At 38.7% G+C, this 15,007-nt stretch overlaps 2 protein-coding genes across 7 annotated transcripts; both read left to right on the top strand.

Annotated features, from left to right (window-relative positions):
* Positions 1-120: 120 nt before the first annotated feature.
* On the top strand, positions 121-8,397 carry LOC111811652 (protein STRUBBELIG-RECEPTOR FAMILY 3). Of its 5 annotated transcripts, none has more exons than XM_023698625.2 (17): positions 121-244; positions 880-1,059; positions 1,566-1,692; positions 1,769-1,840; positions 2,954-3,019; positions 3,102-3,173; positions 3,262-3,333; positions 3,409-3,480; positions 3,555-3,620; positions 4,096-4,161; positions 4,315-4,742; positions 4,825-5,231; positions 6,283-6,554; positions 6,671-6,809; positions 7,321-7,457; positions 7,536-7,692; positions 8,024-8,397. In XM_023698625.2, the coding sequence occupies exons 2-17, from the start codon at positions 945-947 to the stop codon at positions 8,120-8,122; spliced, it is 2,367 nt and encodes a 788-aa protein (XP_023554393.2). In that variant the 5' UTR covers positions 121-244; positions 880-944; the 3' UTR covers positions 8,123-8,397. The 5 variants fall into 5 exon arrangements, with proteins under 5 accessions (XP_023554393.2, XP_023554394.2, XP_023554395.2 ...); XM_023698626.2 differs by lacking the exon at positions 121-244 and adding an exon at positions 251-385; XM_023698627.2 differs by lacking the exon at positions 121-244 and adding an exon at positions 261-736.
* Positions 8,398-8,951: 554 nt separating this feature from the next.
* On the top strand, positions 8,952-13,946 carry LOC111811771 (secretory carrier-associated membrane protein 1). 2 transcript variants are annotated; one of them, XM_023698797.2, is made up of 12 exons: positions 8,956-9,237; positions 9,946-10,053; positions 10,151-10,213; positions 10,570-10,603; positions 10,692-10,814; positions 11,603-11,665; positions 11,750-11,843; positions 12,645-12,690; positions 12,779-12,846; positions 12,961-13,009; positions 13,432-13,497; positions 13,590-13,946. In XM_023698797.2, exons 1-12 carry the CDS (start codon positions 9,187-9,189, stop codon positions 13,674-13,676), a joined length of 852 nt encoding a protein of 283 aa, XP_023554565.2. In that variant the 5' UTR covers positions 8,956-9,186; the 3' UTR covers positions 13,677-13,946. The 2 variants fall into 2 exon arrangements, with proteins under 2 accessions (XP_086974352.1, XP_023554565.2); XM_087118226.1 differs by lacking the exons at positions 12,645-12,690; positions 12,779-12,846 and having other exon boundaries at positions 8,952-9,237.
* The last annotated feature ends 1,061 nt before the right edge of the window (positions 13,947-15,007 follow it).

The following is a 15,007-nucleotide window of genomic DNA, read 5'->3' as shown; positions in this document are numbered from 1 at the left end:
AAAGTGGAATGGGGAACATCATGCCTTCTCGAGCAAGTAGGGGATATCACACGCGCTCTAGAGCGCGTGGTACACGTTCTGCATGCTTCATCTAAAAAACCATAGCACTACAAATCCATTCAATAAATTCATACACCGAAATTTTTTATAATTTCTATTATTAAAAAGTTGTAGAGAGAGAAACAGAACATTGAGAACGAGAGAGAAAAAGCAGCAAAGTTTAAAAGAATTTCAGGCCTTTACCGTACTGCTTTCTACATTTCCAGCTTCTTTTTACTTATTTTTCAAGATTCTTAGCTTATAAGGTGTTCGTCGATTTGAGCTGAAATTGAATTGAATTGATTTGAATTCGAAGTTTTCGTTTCTGTTTTTTGATTTGTTTAATGTAAGTTTGCCGTGTTCTACTTCTCTTGCTTGATGCAATGAATCCCAGTTTCTTCCTATCTTCATTTCATTTGGGTGTTCGATGTTTAATATAATTAAGAACTCGAGCTTGTAGAAAGCGGCTTCCAGCTTTTTGTTCTTCTTTTTCTCAGCAGTTCGCTTTCCAGCGTCAAATTTTCTCTGCATTTTGCTAAGTTTTATGCTCCTCGAACTTCACTGCAAATTTGTATTTCTATTTTTGGAAACCATTTTCTTGATGGATTCAGATTTGTAGTAGTTATCGGACTTTGAGCGTTTGGGTTTGGTCGGCGCCACTCTGCTGTGTGTTCAATTCTTGACTTGGGTTTTCTGGGTATTGAGTTTAATCTTTGTTCTAGGGAATGTTGAGCTTAGATTGAGTTTAATCTTTGTTCTATGGAATGTTGAGCTTAGAGTGAGTTTAATCCTTGGGTTTTCTGGGTATTGAGTTTATGATTTGTTCTATGGTGATTTCAGGTTGGAGGATGCTTGCAGGGGTTGGGCTTTTTCAATAAGAAGACATAGAGGTGGGTTTTGCATCAATGGGTTGGAAGAGATCCTCGAGGAATGACAATTTGAGGATCTGCGTGCAAGTTTTAGTCGGATTCGTTATCTGTTCAGCTCATGTTCTTGTCGGAATTACGAATCCTGGGGATGGTAACGCTTCATTTTAACTTTAACTTTCTAGTTTTATCATATAATTTAGTCACTTGATCCTTTTTTGTGAAGTTAGTCTTGGCTTGGCTCCTCTTGTTGGGTTGTGTTTTTGTACATACCTTGTTTCCCAAGCCCAGTTCTCGGATATATTGTACGATTCGGCTCGTTACTATCGACGTCAGGTTCATGGTTTCCACACCCTTATACGAAATGATTCGTTCCCCTCTCCAACCGATGTGGGATCTCACAATAGTATCGAGCCAGACACTAGGTAGTGTGTCAGCAAGGATGCTGACCCCCGATGGAGTGGATTGTGAGCTCCCATGTCGGTTGGAGAAGGGAACAAAGCTTGCTTATGAGGGTGTGGAAATCTCTCTCAAGTAGACGCGTTTTAAAATCGTGAGGCTGATGGCGATATGTAACGGACTGAAGTGGACAATATTTGTTAGTGGTGGGCTTGGACTGTTACACTATAGCTGATTATATGTATTATTTCTTGTTGATAGTTGCTGCTATTAGTAGCTTACATACTGCACTGGGACTCCCCAGTCTTCCTGGATGGGGCATTGGGCAAGATCCGTGCGGTGACGCATGGCAAGGTGTTGTATGTAATGATTCAAGCATCATTAAAATGTATGTTAGTATCCTTTCTGGAATATTTTAATGCGTGTTTCTCAAACTACAGTTAACTGACAACTTTATGATATAGAATTGTTAATGCTGCTAATTTGGGAGGTGAACTGGGTGACGACTTGGGATTGTTTGCTTCGATCCAAACAATGTAAGTTATTGTGCTTGTCTCTGCATATGAATGCATAAATTCTTGATTCAAATAATCCCGACTTATTCGATCCCAACGGTTGGAGAAGAGAACGAAGCATTCTTTATAAGGTGTGGAAATCTCTCCCTAATATACGTGTTTTAAAACCGTGAGGTTGACAACGATACGTAGCGAGCCAAAGCGGACAATATTTGCTAGTGGTGAGCTTGGGCTGTTACAAATGGTATCAGAACCAGACACTGAACGGTGTGCTAGTGAGGATGCTGGCCCTAAGGGGGGTGGATTATGAGATCCCACATCGGTTGGAGAAGAAAATGAAACATTCTTTATAGGGTGTGGAAATTTCTCCCTAATAGACACGTTTTAAAAACGTGAGGCTGACAGCGATACGTAACGAGTCAAAGCGGACAATATCTGCTAGTGGTGAGCTTGAGCTGTTACAAATGGTATCAGAACCAGACACTAAACAGTATGCTAGTGAGGAGACTGGCCCCAAGGGGGTTGGATTATGAGATCCCACATCGGTTAGAGAAGAGAACGAAACATCCTTTATAGGGTTTGAAAATCTCTCCCTAATAGACGGATTTTCAAACTGTGAGGCTGACAACGATACGTAACGACCCAAAGCGGACAATATTTGCTAGTGGTGAGCTTGGACTGTTACAAATGGTATTAGAAGCAGACACTGAACGGTGTGCTAGCGAGGACGCTGGCCCCCAAGGGGGGTGGATTATGAGATCACACATCGGTTGGAGAGGAGAATGAAACATTCCTTACAGGGTTAGTTGGAGAGGAGAACGAAACATTCCTTATAGGGTGTGGAAACCTCTCCCTAATAGACGCGTTTTAAAATTATGAGGCTAAGGGCGATAAGTAACGAGCCAAAGCGAACAATATTTGCTAGCGGTGGGCTTGGGCTATTACAGAAACCATGACCTGCCAAAGCTCGCATTACTTGTATATTTATTTCATCTTGCACTATTCTTGACTTTTATACTTAGAAGGAAGAAATTCTTCATCAACATTCAAAGATGACATGTAAAATCATTTGCTACATTGCTTTCTCTTGCTACGTTAGTCTCTGACATTCACACAGCCTATGCTTGCTGGCAGTGATTTAAGCAACAATCATATAGGGGGAAGTATTCCATCCAGTTTACCCATTACCATGCAGAACTTGTAAGCTCCTATTCTCTATAGCTAAATGCTTTACTACTCGTGCATGAATTGCAAAATCTTTAATCATCTTTACCTTTCCCAGTTTTCTTTCAGCTAACGCGTTCACTGGAACTATTCCGAGTTCATTATCGTCTTTGATTCATCTGACAGCAATGTAAGCCAATGTTCCCTGTTTGTGATTTTAGTATGATTGTTATTATTTTTACTTAGCTTATGAATCTCATGCTTTTTCTACCTTATAGGTCGTTGAATGATAACAAATTAAGTGGACAAATACCAGATTCCTTTCAAGCCATTTCTCAATTGGTGAATTTGTATGTCCCCAGCTCTTAGCTTTTGTGTTTATGCTTTAGTTCTTGGTTTGATGACTGAAGCCGTCGTTTCTGTAGGGACTTATCCAATAACAACTTGAGTGGGCCACTGCCTCCATCTGCTAGCAACTTATTGGCACTGACCACCCTGTGAGTATCTTGTTGCACTGCCCCAATGAGAACTAGATATCTTCATTTGTGTACTAATTATTTTTAGTTTGCAGGAATTTGCAGAACAATCAGCTGTCGGGAACCCTCGATGTTCTGCAAGACCTTCCACTAAGAAACTTGTACTTGCCTCAGCTATTCTTTTCATTTGTGTATGCTATTTTTTCTTTTGGTGAGATCCTACACTAGTTGGAGAGGAGAGTGAAACATTCCTTATAAGAGTGTGGAAACCTCTTCCTAGCAGATACGTTTTAAAATCGTGAAGTTGATGGTGTACGTAACGGGTCAAAATGGACAATATTTGCTAGCGGTGGACTTGAGTTGTTACAAATGGTATCAGGGCTAGACACCGAGCGGCATGCCAGCGAGGATGCTGGACCCCTAAGGGAGTGGATTGTGTGATCCCACACCGGTTGGAGAGGAGAACGAAACATTCCTTATAAGGGTGTGGAAACGTTTTCCTAGCAGACGCGTTTTAAAACCGTGAAGTTGACGACGATACATAATGGGCCAAAACAGACAATATCTACTGGTGGTGGACTTGGGCGGTTACATTTTTGCTTGCTTCCTTAATATTTATTCCTTGTCTTTGTGCAGGAATATAGAGAACAACCTTTTCTCTGGACCCATACCTGAGAAGGTGTTGAGTATCCCTAATTTTAGGTGAGTGGGAGGAGATGCTATTTCTCTTTTATTGTATGTTTTGAACTGAGCTATTCTGAACATAAGACCAAGTGTATGTCTCACTAGCTGTTACTTGGAAGCTCTCGTGTGAACTACTTAGATCTCATTTTGGCATTACCATATCTGTCACAGAAAGGATGGAAATCCATTTAATTCTTCTGTTACTCCGGCGCCAACTCCTTCTGTATCTCCCCCATTAAAGCCAGCACCAGTACCACGAGTTTCAGGAGCACCGCCCGTTTCAGGTGCACCGCCAGTTTCTGGAGCTCCGCCGTCCTCTAAACGAAACCCAAAGAAACAGGCTGATGGACCATCAGCCCCAGAGGAATCCAGTTCTGGAAGAAACAAGAAAAACACTAAAAGGGTTGTTTTGATAACAATTGCAGTAATTTTGTCATTCATAATTTTGGTTTTGGCATGTGTGCTGTTTATGCCGAGGTGCAGAAGGAGAAGAGTTGATAGTAGTTCCAAGCAACATCAGATAGGTGCTTATAGGGGCGAGAGAGAGAATGCTGGAAATCAGGGATCCATGCACCATTCAATTGATCAGATACCAAATGGTTAATACATCCTATTTAGCACTTGTTTTTGTCCTAGAAAATTATTCCTTATTTGAACTGAAACGTTAAAACTTATCAACAGTTCCAAAAGCAGCAGTTGTGAGGCCAAAGCAGGAACCTCAACCAGTGGCTCAGAAGGTCCCAAAAGCTCATGAAGAAACACAGAAAAATATGCCAAGAATCAGCGCTGTTCCAAAGAAGGATCATCATGAAGTAGATATGAACACACTCGATGTCTATCTAAGGCCTCCCCCTCCCCCACCACCACCACCACCACCACCTCCTGTTGAAGTGGTCTCTGCCGTGCCCATTGTTCCAGCTGAAGTTCCTCCCTTGAAGCCTCCCACTAAACATAAAATTACCTCAACTTTTGCAAAATCTTTTACCATTGCTTCCCTTCAGCAATATACAAACAGCTTTTCGCAAGAGAATCTTCTGGGAGAAGGAATGCTTGGGAGTGTATATAGAGCACAGCTTCCCAGTGGGAAGGTAAGTTTACTGCTGTCAATAATGTCATTTTGTTTGTAAATTTTTGTTAATCCCTTTTGTTGAATGAAAATGTTTCCGTAGTCTCTTTCCTAGAACATTTCTGTGTCTCGATAATTTTACTGATTGTTATCTGTGCTCAGCATATGAAGTATATATATAGTAAGAACTGAAGATATATTGATATTCACCATGCTCAGATTGAGGGATCAAATTTAGTTTCAGTTGGGCTAAAATGTGAAGTCGATGTTGATTACTTGTATTTGACCACATACGCAGCCACTTAATCTTGTTTTTCAGTAGTTGTTGTGTGAGATCACACATCGGTTGGAGAGGGGAACGAAGCATTCCTTATTAGGGTGTGGAAACCTCTCTCTGGTAGTCGCGTTTTAAAACCTTGAGGGGAAGCTCGGAAGGGAAATCCCAAAAAGCTTGGGCTGTTACAAATGGTATCAGAGTCAGACATCGGGCAGTGTGCCAGTGAATACGTTGTGCCCTCAGGGGTGGATTGTTAGATCCCACATTGGTTGGAGAGGAGAACGAAGCATTGCTTATACGGGTGTGAAAACCTCTCCCTAGTAGACTTTTAAGGGGAAGTTCAGAAGGGAAAGCCCAAAGATGACAATATCTGCTAACGGTGGGCTTGGATTGTTACAAATGGTATCAGAGCCAGACATCGGGCGGTGTGCATCGAGGATGCTGGGCTCTCAAGGGGGTGGATTGTGAGATCCCACATTGGTTGGAGAGGGGAACGAAGCATTCTTTATAAGGGTGTGGAAACCTTTCCCCAGTTAACGCACTTTAAAACCTCGAGGGGAAGCCCAAAAGGGAAAGCCTAAAGAAGGCAATATCTGCTAGCGGTGGGTTTGGGCTATTACATGTTGACTAGAAACGAGGATAAAACGAGTGTGGGGGCGCAGTCTCTTTATATGATTGAATGTGTATACAAACAATTTAATCATCCCAGCCCAATTTTCTCCTTATTGATATGCATTGCTATGTTTAAGCTCTAATGACCCATATCTAACGTTTACTCATTCTAACAATTTCGAAGTTACTGGCCGTCAAGAAACTGGATAAGAGAGCATTCAGTCAGCAAAAGGACGATGAATTTCTGGAGTTAGTGAATAATATCGATAGAATTCGGCACGCTAATGTGGTTGAGCTCAGTGGTTACTGTGCAGAGCATGGTGAAAGGCTTCTTATCTTCGAGTATTGCAGTGGTGGAACATTGCAGGATGCCCTGCACTTAGATGAAGAGTTCAGAAAGAAACTTTCATGGAATGCTCGCATTAGAATTGCTCTTGGCGCTGCAAGAGCCTTGGAGTAAGTAAGCTGTTCATATGACCTCTTTTATGCAAGTTTAAGCTTTGCCACTGACTGAGTGTAAAGGGGAAATGTGTATACTTCTATATTCATTTGTTCTTCATTTTTGTTTGAAGGTATCTACACGAGGTCTGTCAGCCGCCTGTAGTTCATAGGAATTTCAAGTCTGCAAATGTCCTGCTTGATGATGATCTTTCCGTGCGCGTTTCAGATTGTGGTCTGGCTCCATTGATATCGAAAGGAGCGGTTAGTCAGGTACGCCATTACCGTTAACCTTCTCGTAGTCGAAATTTTCTATTTCTGAATGCAAATATGACACAACCTGAAATTTATGTTGGAAATCTGCTCTGATGTCTGTTTTTTGACTGAGATTCTTGGAATAGTTTAGTGATTTACCGACACTTAATATTAGACCGTTACAAATGGTATCAGAGATAGACACTGGACGGTGTACCAGCAAGGACACTGGACCCCCAAGGGGGTGGATTGTGAGATCCCACATCAGTTGGAGAGGGAAACGAAACATTCCTTATAGGGTGTGGAAACCTCTCCTAGACACGTTTTAAAATCATGAGGCTGACGGCGACACATAACGGGATAAAGCGGACAATATCTGCTAGCGGTGGGCTTGAGTTGTTACACACACACATGCAATGTGAAAATGCGTCGGACTCTTCCTAGTCCTTCAATATTTCAGACTCTAAACATTTACTTGTGTCAAGTAAAGCTTAAATTGTTTTGACACGTCATTTTCGATACTTCCCAGCTATCTGGTCAGCTTCTAACGAAATACGGTTACGGAGCACCAGAATTTGAATCAGGAGTTTATACACTTGAGAGTGACGTTTACAGCTTCGGTGTGGTTATGCTGGAACTTCTAACTGGTCGGATGTCTTATGACAGGTAAGTAGTTGAAAGAAAATGACTGATGATTAATGGCACATTTCTAGTTGATTCATTTTCTTTCCACTGTTTGTATAGAACGAGGTCCCGAGGCGAGCAGTTTCTAGTCAGATGGGCGATTCCTCAGCTTCACGACATAGAGGCATTGACAAGCATGGTCGATCCTTCACTCAACGGTCGATACCCTGCCAAGTCGTTATCGTACTTTGTCGATATCATATCAAAATGTGTTCAGGTGAGTAGCTGCATGACATTGGTGTTGGAAATATTGTTCTTCATGTACTCCTATTGATTCGCCAAATAGTATCTTACCGTCGTAATAGGTTTATTGTGAGATCCCACACCGGTTGAGGAGGAGAACGAAACATTCTTGGTAAGGGTGTGGAAGCCTCTACTTAGTAGACGTGTTTTAAAAACCTTGAGAGAAAGCCCAAAAAGAACACTATCGGCTAACAATGAGCTTGGGCCGTTACGTTTATGCTACAACTTTAAAGAGTTGGATTGTACCCTTGTGATATAGTTGTTGATTCTTTTCATCTTCACGAAACCTTGTTTACATTTTGCAGTCGGAACCTGAATTCCGGCCACCAATGTCGACGGTTGTTCAGGACTTGCTCAACATGATAAGGAGAGAACCTCATGGCAGCGGTTCAAGTGAATATTGATATAGTTTTTAACTCAAGCTAGCCAAGAACTCGGAGCAAATTCCCATGGTAGCATGCTCGAGTTTCGCCAACCGATCGCTCGAGCCATTCGTCGTCTTCCTTCGGGTTTGTCTAATAGAACACTTATGTAGCAACAGAGCTCCAATTCTTGTGGTGAATCATTTGTAATCATTCCATTGTTTATTAAACTAGATAGCAATGTGTATTCTGAAGAAATATATGCTAACCCGTTGTTGGCTGCATTTCCATTATGCTTATCAGATGGGTTTTGGTGAGCTACGACGTGCAGGCAGGTTCTTATGCTTACTGGCAGAAACTAAGCAATGTCTTTAATACTCTTAATTTTTTTTTTAAAATCTTAAAAATACTTTTAAACGTTAAAAAATGTTTTTAATTTTTGTAAAAATTTAAAAATAAAAAATATTATTGTCAATACCATGTTTAAAAAAATATTCATAAACTTTGAAGAGTATATTAAAAAGTTTAGAGATAATCTATAAGTTGTTGATAGACGATTTTCGTCCATATATTAACGTATAATTTTTTAATTTTTTTTTAAAATATAACATTAAAGGTAAAATTATTTTTAAACTGTGAAAAAAACGTTTTCAAGGGTCTTTTTTTAAAATACTATTAAAGTTTAAGAGTATTTTTGAAATAAAGTATTAACGATTTTTATCTATTTTCTTTTTAATTCTGAAATATTAAAGTTTTGATGCGAATATTTTTATTAATTTAGCCAAAATTATATTTACTAATTTATGAGTAAAATAGCTAATTACGAGGAGGCCCCTCTTGCGTGGTGTTTTAATTACATTAATTATTTTCACGCGCGAACATTGTTGGCTTAAATTTTTGTGGGATAACAAACACGAACAGAACAGACCGAAAGCCGAAAAGCCAAAAACCAGAACCGATCAAAAGGCAAAAACGAAAAGGATTTTGAGATTCATTCTCTGTTATCTTCTTCCTGAATCTACATTTCTGTAAGGAAGCTCGGGTTTCAATCACATTTCTTCGTAAGTTTTTATTGTGCATTCAGACAATACGTTTAGATCTTCCTAATGAGTCGGTACGATAACAATCCTTTCGACGAAGACGTCAATCCCTTTTCTGTAAGTTATCTTCCTCTGCCTCTGCTTTTGTGTTTGTTGCATTCGGATTAGAGATTGCAGTTTCTGATATGTTGATATTTGTATTTTGGCGATCTGTGTAATGAGCATTTTCATTTCTCGGATGTTTGTTGCTTCATTCCGTCGTCGTAATGTGTTGTTTATGGCTTTCTCTTTCGTACAAAGGACTCTCGGATCTGCAAGTGGTTTTTTTAGTTCATTGTTATATTGAAATTTGTTAAATAAAGTCGTCTATGGAGGACAAAAATAAAATAAATTCCCAGTGGGCTTTTGTTGGTTCATTTTTCTATTAACTACCTCGCCTAACCTTGTTCGTTTGAGATTTTTCGTGCATGTGCGCTATTTTCTGATGATCAGACGTAAATGTGATTATTGTGAAATTTTGTGGTGTTTAAACTGCTGTGATTTGTTTTCTGGGAATGGGATTCAGGAGACCTCAATATGATCGAGTTGATTTTGTATTCTTTCTTAGTTTATTGAATAACTATGGCATATTAGTGATTTATGATAATAAGTGAAATGCTTGCCCCCTCCATCTTTTTGAAGGAGTTTGTCGGTTTGAGTTCCATGTCCTTCATCAAAGCAATCCGATACGTTTGTCTAATGCAGTAATGCGATGTTACTTAGTTTGTTCAATTAGTAGTTTTGACCTATTTTTTGCATTATTTTACATGTTTTCCCTATATCTAGAATCCTGGAGTTGGAAATGTTCCACCTGCAAACTCGAGGCTCTCACCTCTCCCCCCTGAAACTTATGATCGTGGTGCAACAATTGATATTCCTCTTGATACTATGAAGGTGCATTGAATACTTCAAAAAATTTCCTTTCTTATGGATTTTTATTATTTGAAACGTTATGGAGTCACTTGTTTTTACTTTTCTTTTGAACTTTTAGGAGTTGCAAGCTAAGGAGAAGGCACTTCAAGCTAAAGAAGCTGAATTAAAGAAAAGGGAGCAGGTAATCGCTTTACCATGTGACATATGCATCATAAAATCCTACCTCCAAAGGACATATTTCATGTCAATAGTGTATTCAAAATGTGGCTTGTCCTAATTGGCTACTTATTGAATGATAATTATCAGTTCACAAGAAATATGAGTTACAAAATAACTATTGGCCATTCTTTCTCATCCAGTCATTTGTTTTGAAGAATATACTGTGTTTTTCTTGTACCAGTCATTAATTGTTTCGACACTTATTCTAGATTTTCATATTTTTGTTTCATTGTTGCAAGGGTAATATGAGTTAGCTGATCCCTTGTGTTTGAAAGAAAGATTTCTTTATAAATGACTTTGTCCTTAATTGATGCTCAGGCTTTAAAACGGCGGGAAGATGCCATTTCAAGAGGTATGTATAATTGTGTGATTGCATTAGAAAACAAGTGAATCGTAATTCTTCCCTCTCTAAACTAAAATTTTTCAATTAACTTTGGCAGCTGGAATTATTATTGAGGAGAAAAATTGGCCACCATTTTTTCCTCTTATCCATCATGATATTACAAATGAAATACCCATCCATCTACAACACATTCAGTATGTTGCCTTCACAACGTTGTTGGGTGAGTGGACGTGATGCTCAGTCATGAAAGTTACATTCTTGTTTGAAAGTCCGGATGCTAGTTGTTTGCTGGTTTCTCATGATAGTTTAGCTAACTTTATATGACAGTAATGTTAAAAGTTGAAATTTAAATGGCAAATAAAACCTTAATATGGTGATGCCATATTATTTATCAAATCATTTCCCAATATTATGGTTTTTGATACTGTTTATTCTATCTGAATATCATATTTTTTAACTCACGTGGATGCACTTGGAGTTGAGGTTTTGAGGTCTGTCAGCTTAACGAGAAATCTCATGCCCATGATATTTTGTTGTCGTCAAATTTTAGCTGCCAACCCTCAACTTGTGGTATGACCCTTACAACCACCATCAGACTTGATCTTCTCAAAATAGACAGCTCAAGTTCTTTTGATTAATCAGTATGTCTAGCAATTATGTAATGGAAGCAAAATCATTAGTGCTTTTTGACATTATTGATTAGTTAAATTGTGGGTTAAGGAAGCATCTTTCCAATTATTCAGTAGTGAAAAGGATTAGTCTACTTGTGTAACTTTCGCATCTGCCCTCATTCCACACTACACCATCCTGGAACACCCTTCCCTTTCCCTCTTCAGCCCTCACTATACACAAAAGGGAGAATTCAGATGCATAGCACTTTCCATCTTTCCAGGAATGATTGACTTTTTATAACGTGGATTATGTAGCTAAATCTAGTGCAGTTTCCCTCTGTTCCATGTGAATCAGTTATGACAGTTTGATTCACGTTTGAATTTATTTATTGTCTAGGTTTGGTTGTGTGCCTTTTGTGGAACATTGTAGCAGTTACGGTTGCTTGGATCAAAGGGGAAGGTAAGTTGATCCCCAGTATATGCCAGTTATCCTTCAAAATATGTTGTCTTCTATGGGTTGTTACTATAGTTATTCCTCATGTAGGTCCAACAATATGGTTTCTTGCGATCATCTACTTCATATCTGGTGTACCTGGAGCATATGTTGGGTGGTATCGGCCTCTCTATCGTGCTACAAGGTATAACCCAAGGGAACTGTGTCGTTTCCTTCTCTACCTTGAAAGAAGAATCCCCTCAAATCACAGCCCTTAGTGTTAATTGTACTTTATGGGATTTTTTCAATAGAGAAATCAATATTACTCTTATATGAGTCGAGGAAGCTGCAAGAACCTGTATTATGTGATAACTGATAGGAAAATACCTTAAGATATGTACTAAATTAGGCCAGAGAGCATGTTGTTTCTCTGGAGAGAAGGAACATTCGTTTGTCCAAAGAAGTTGCTTTGGTGTGGAGCTGATGAATAGGTAGTATTCAACAAATTTATTTGAGGAAAAGTACTCTCTTGTTCCATTTAGTTTGAGATATAGTTCGATTTGGTGTCTCACATTTAAAACACCGTGGTTGGCCCTCTTAGTTTGAAAATTAGTTTTTTTTTTTTCTTTTTTAAAGAAACCACACTTCTATTGGGAAACATGGAAGTACATAACATGGTAACACAAAAACAACAGCCCAACTAGAGGAGTCCAATCAAAGAAGGGTCTTCAGTCGAAAAGAATTAAGCAAAACTCATAATTCGAGTAGCAGAAGCCCACAACAAGTTGTTAGGCCCCCTCAATTTCACGTCCAATACGAGTCTTGAAAACATATGCACACTCATCTCAAACTTGGTCATCTTCGCCGAGGTCATATTTCTGAACTGGTATATTGATTCATAACTTATTTGTGAGTAGTAGAAATTTAGCTCTTATGACAAGCGATCTGTATGTTGGTTTGGTTGGTTTGTGGCACTTATGACAAGTTAGATTATTTACATTTACAGGACCGATAGTGCTCTGAAGTTTGGGTGGTTTTTTCTAGTTTACTCGGTAACCTCACAACTTTGCATTTCAGTTACTTTTCCAGCTATGAAGATGTTTTGCTTTGTTTCCCAAGTTAACAAATTTGTTCTTCCAGATTCATATTGGTTTCTGCGTATTTTCTTCAATTGCTCCTCCCATTATATTTAGGGGGAAGTCTCTTACGTAAGTTTTGATGCCCTTATATGAAAATAGAGGGTTATACTTGTTGAACAACTAATATTTTATCTTAATTTTCTTGAGAGAAGTTGATGTTTGTTTGATGTGTTTTTTTTTCAGAGGGATCTTACCTGCTATAGACTTGTTGAGTACTAATGCTGTGGTTGGGGTAAGTTCTACTCGAGATTGCATGTCTGTGTATATGCTTTGAAATGCTATCTATTGTGCTAAGATCAACAAATATAGGTATTCTGGATTATAACCTCCCTCTCTCTTGAGTTTCAAGTTTTAAATCCCATGTTAAAAGTTAGAATGCTAGTACATGGCTTGATTTTATGTGTGAACCCCTGTATTAAGGCACCCGATATCTTTTCCAATTTGGCTCTCTTGCTACTCAACTTATATATATAACAAAATTGGACTTTTGCATTTAAGCATATGAATGTTTGTACTGTCAAGTATCCAACTACAAAAGTAACCATGTCAGTTATTATTTGATCTTCTACTCCTATGAACATAGTGATTTTCTCAGTTCGTATATTGGTTTCGGTTTGAAGTCTGCTACTTAATGATTAATGACACTTGTCACAGACATTCTACTTCATTGGTTTTGCATTCTTCTGCATTGAATCACTGATCAGCATATGGGTTATCCAGGTTTGTATCTCACGAAGAAGTGTAACATCTTCCTCGTATGCCTTCAATTTGTTTTGATTCCCACTGAAAAACTTCATGCATCCAATTTGCAGCAAGTTTACATGTATTTCCGAGGTAGCGGTAAGGCCGCAGAAATGAAACGTGCAGCCGCCATGGGGACCCTGAGGGCAGCCTTTTGATATGAACATCCAAACTGGTCTGCGCAAGGAAAATCCATTATTTTGATAACCTTCATTACACCAACAGTTTACATATAGTGAGGTCCCTTACCGCTTGACCCTTCATTGTTATTCTTTGCATATAGTGAGATCCTTGTATTTTATTGTTACTGTTTTTTGGGGTTAAATTATAAAAAAATACGCTTGACCCTTTATTCAAAAGTATTTGTATATTTTCAAAAGCTACCATTTTTGTTTCTAAACTACTATTGGAGGATGAATCTTTTATAATTTTGGATGGGAATTGAGACTTAGAATAGTAGCCATTATGAGCCTTGAGTTCAGGTTCATTTGAAGGCCACAACCTTGATGTTTTACAAGCAGCAGAACAGAGCTTAAAGGGTGTTTAGGCACACAAGCTCTATCATCTTCTTTGGCAGAGTTTTTACAGGTTATGCAAGTTTCTTCTTCCTTTTTTTTTTATTTATTTTTCTTAGCGTCTAGGTGGGAGTTTTGAAAATCCCTAGAAATGATTTATTGGGCTGTTTGACTTTTCAAGTTCCCTTAATTTTGGTTGCTAATCTAATTTAATGGTGTTAAATGAGATTTCTATAAATTCATTGTGCTTTGACTTTCACAATTTTGTATTGTACAACATGAGAAAGTGGGATTTTCTTTTCCCTTATTTGCATAACCATATTGAATCTCATTGGTTAATTTTGTTACTTTCCTAACTCCTTTTTAATACTCTTTAATTGATTACCTATTATAGTGTTATCTCGAACTACTTTTTACACTTACACCTAAAAAAATATTATAGATTATTAATACCTTCTTTGTCCTTTGACGGTTTGTAACTAAACATATGGGGTGTCCTCACTGCGGGACTAGGCGTATATTGGCACGAGCTTACGATGATCATGCGTCACCTGTGAATGTGTTCTTCGTGTAGGTTTGCAACATGTCAAGCCTTAATAAAGTTCTTCCATTTGCATCAGTACCCGTCGATTTCTTTGAATTTGATTCTTGTGAACGTACCCTTAGTCGTGTGATTGGAAAATAAGGCACCATAATATTCCTCTAGAGTTGGTATATTATTGGTAAATGTAGTAGGGTAGCTGAGTGGAAAGATTGGAGGGTAGAAGTGCAAGTGCAAGTAGTGGGAATGCCCATAACATGAAAAAGCGACCAATCAGAAGCCGCCATTCACATACAGTGCATCTAATCTAAACAGGGGCAGCTCCATAATTAATTAATTAATACCCAAATCCATCCGTTCCAGCTGTACGGCCAGTATTTGATCCCAACATTTACCCTCCAACTGTTTTCTAATGACCGACCAAAATGACACG

This window comes from Cucurbita pepo, chromosome 15 (genome assembly GCF_057944985.1).
Source record: "Cucurbita pepo subsp. pepo isolate OVF chromosome 15, ASM5794498v1, whole genome shotgun sequence".
NCBI classification, from domain to species: Eukaryota; Viridiplantae; Streptophyta; class Magnoliopsida; order Cucurbitales; family Cucurbitaceae; genus Cucurbita; species Cucurbita pepo.
Note: the sequence above shows the minus strand (reverse complement) of the source record. Positions and strands in the feature narration are given on the sequence as shown.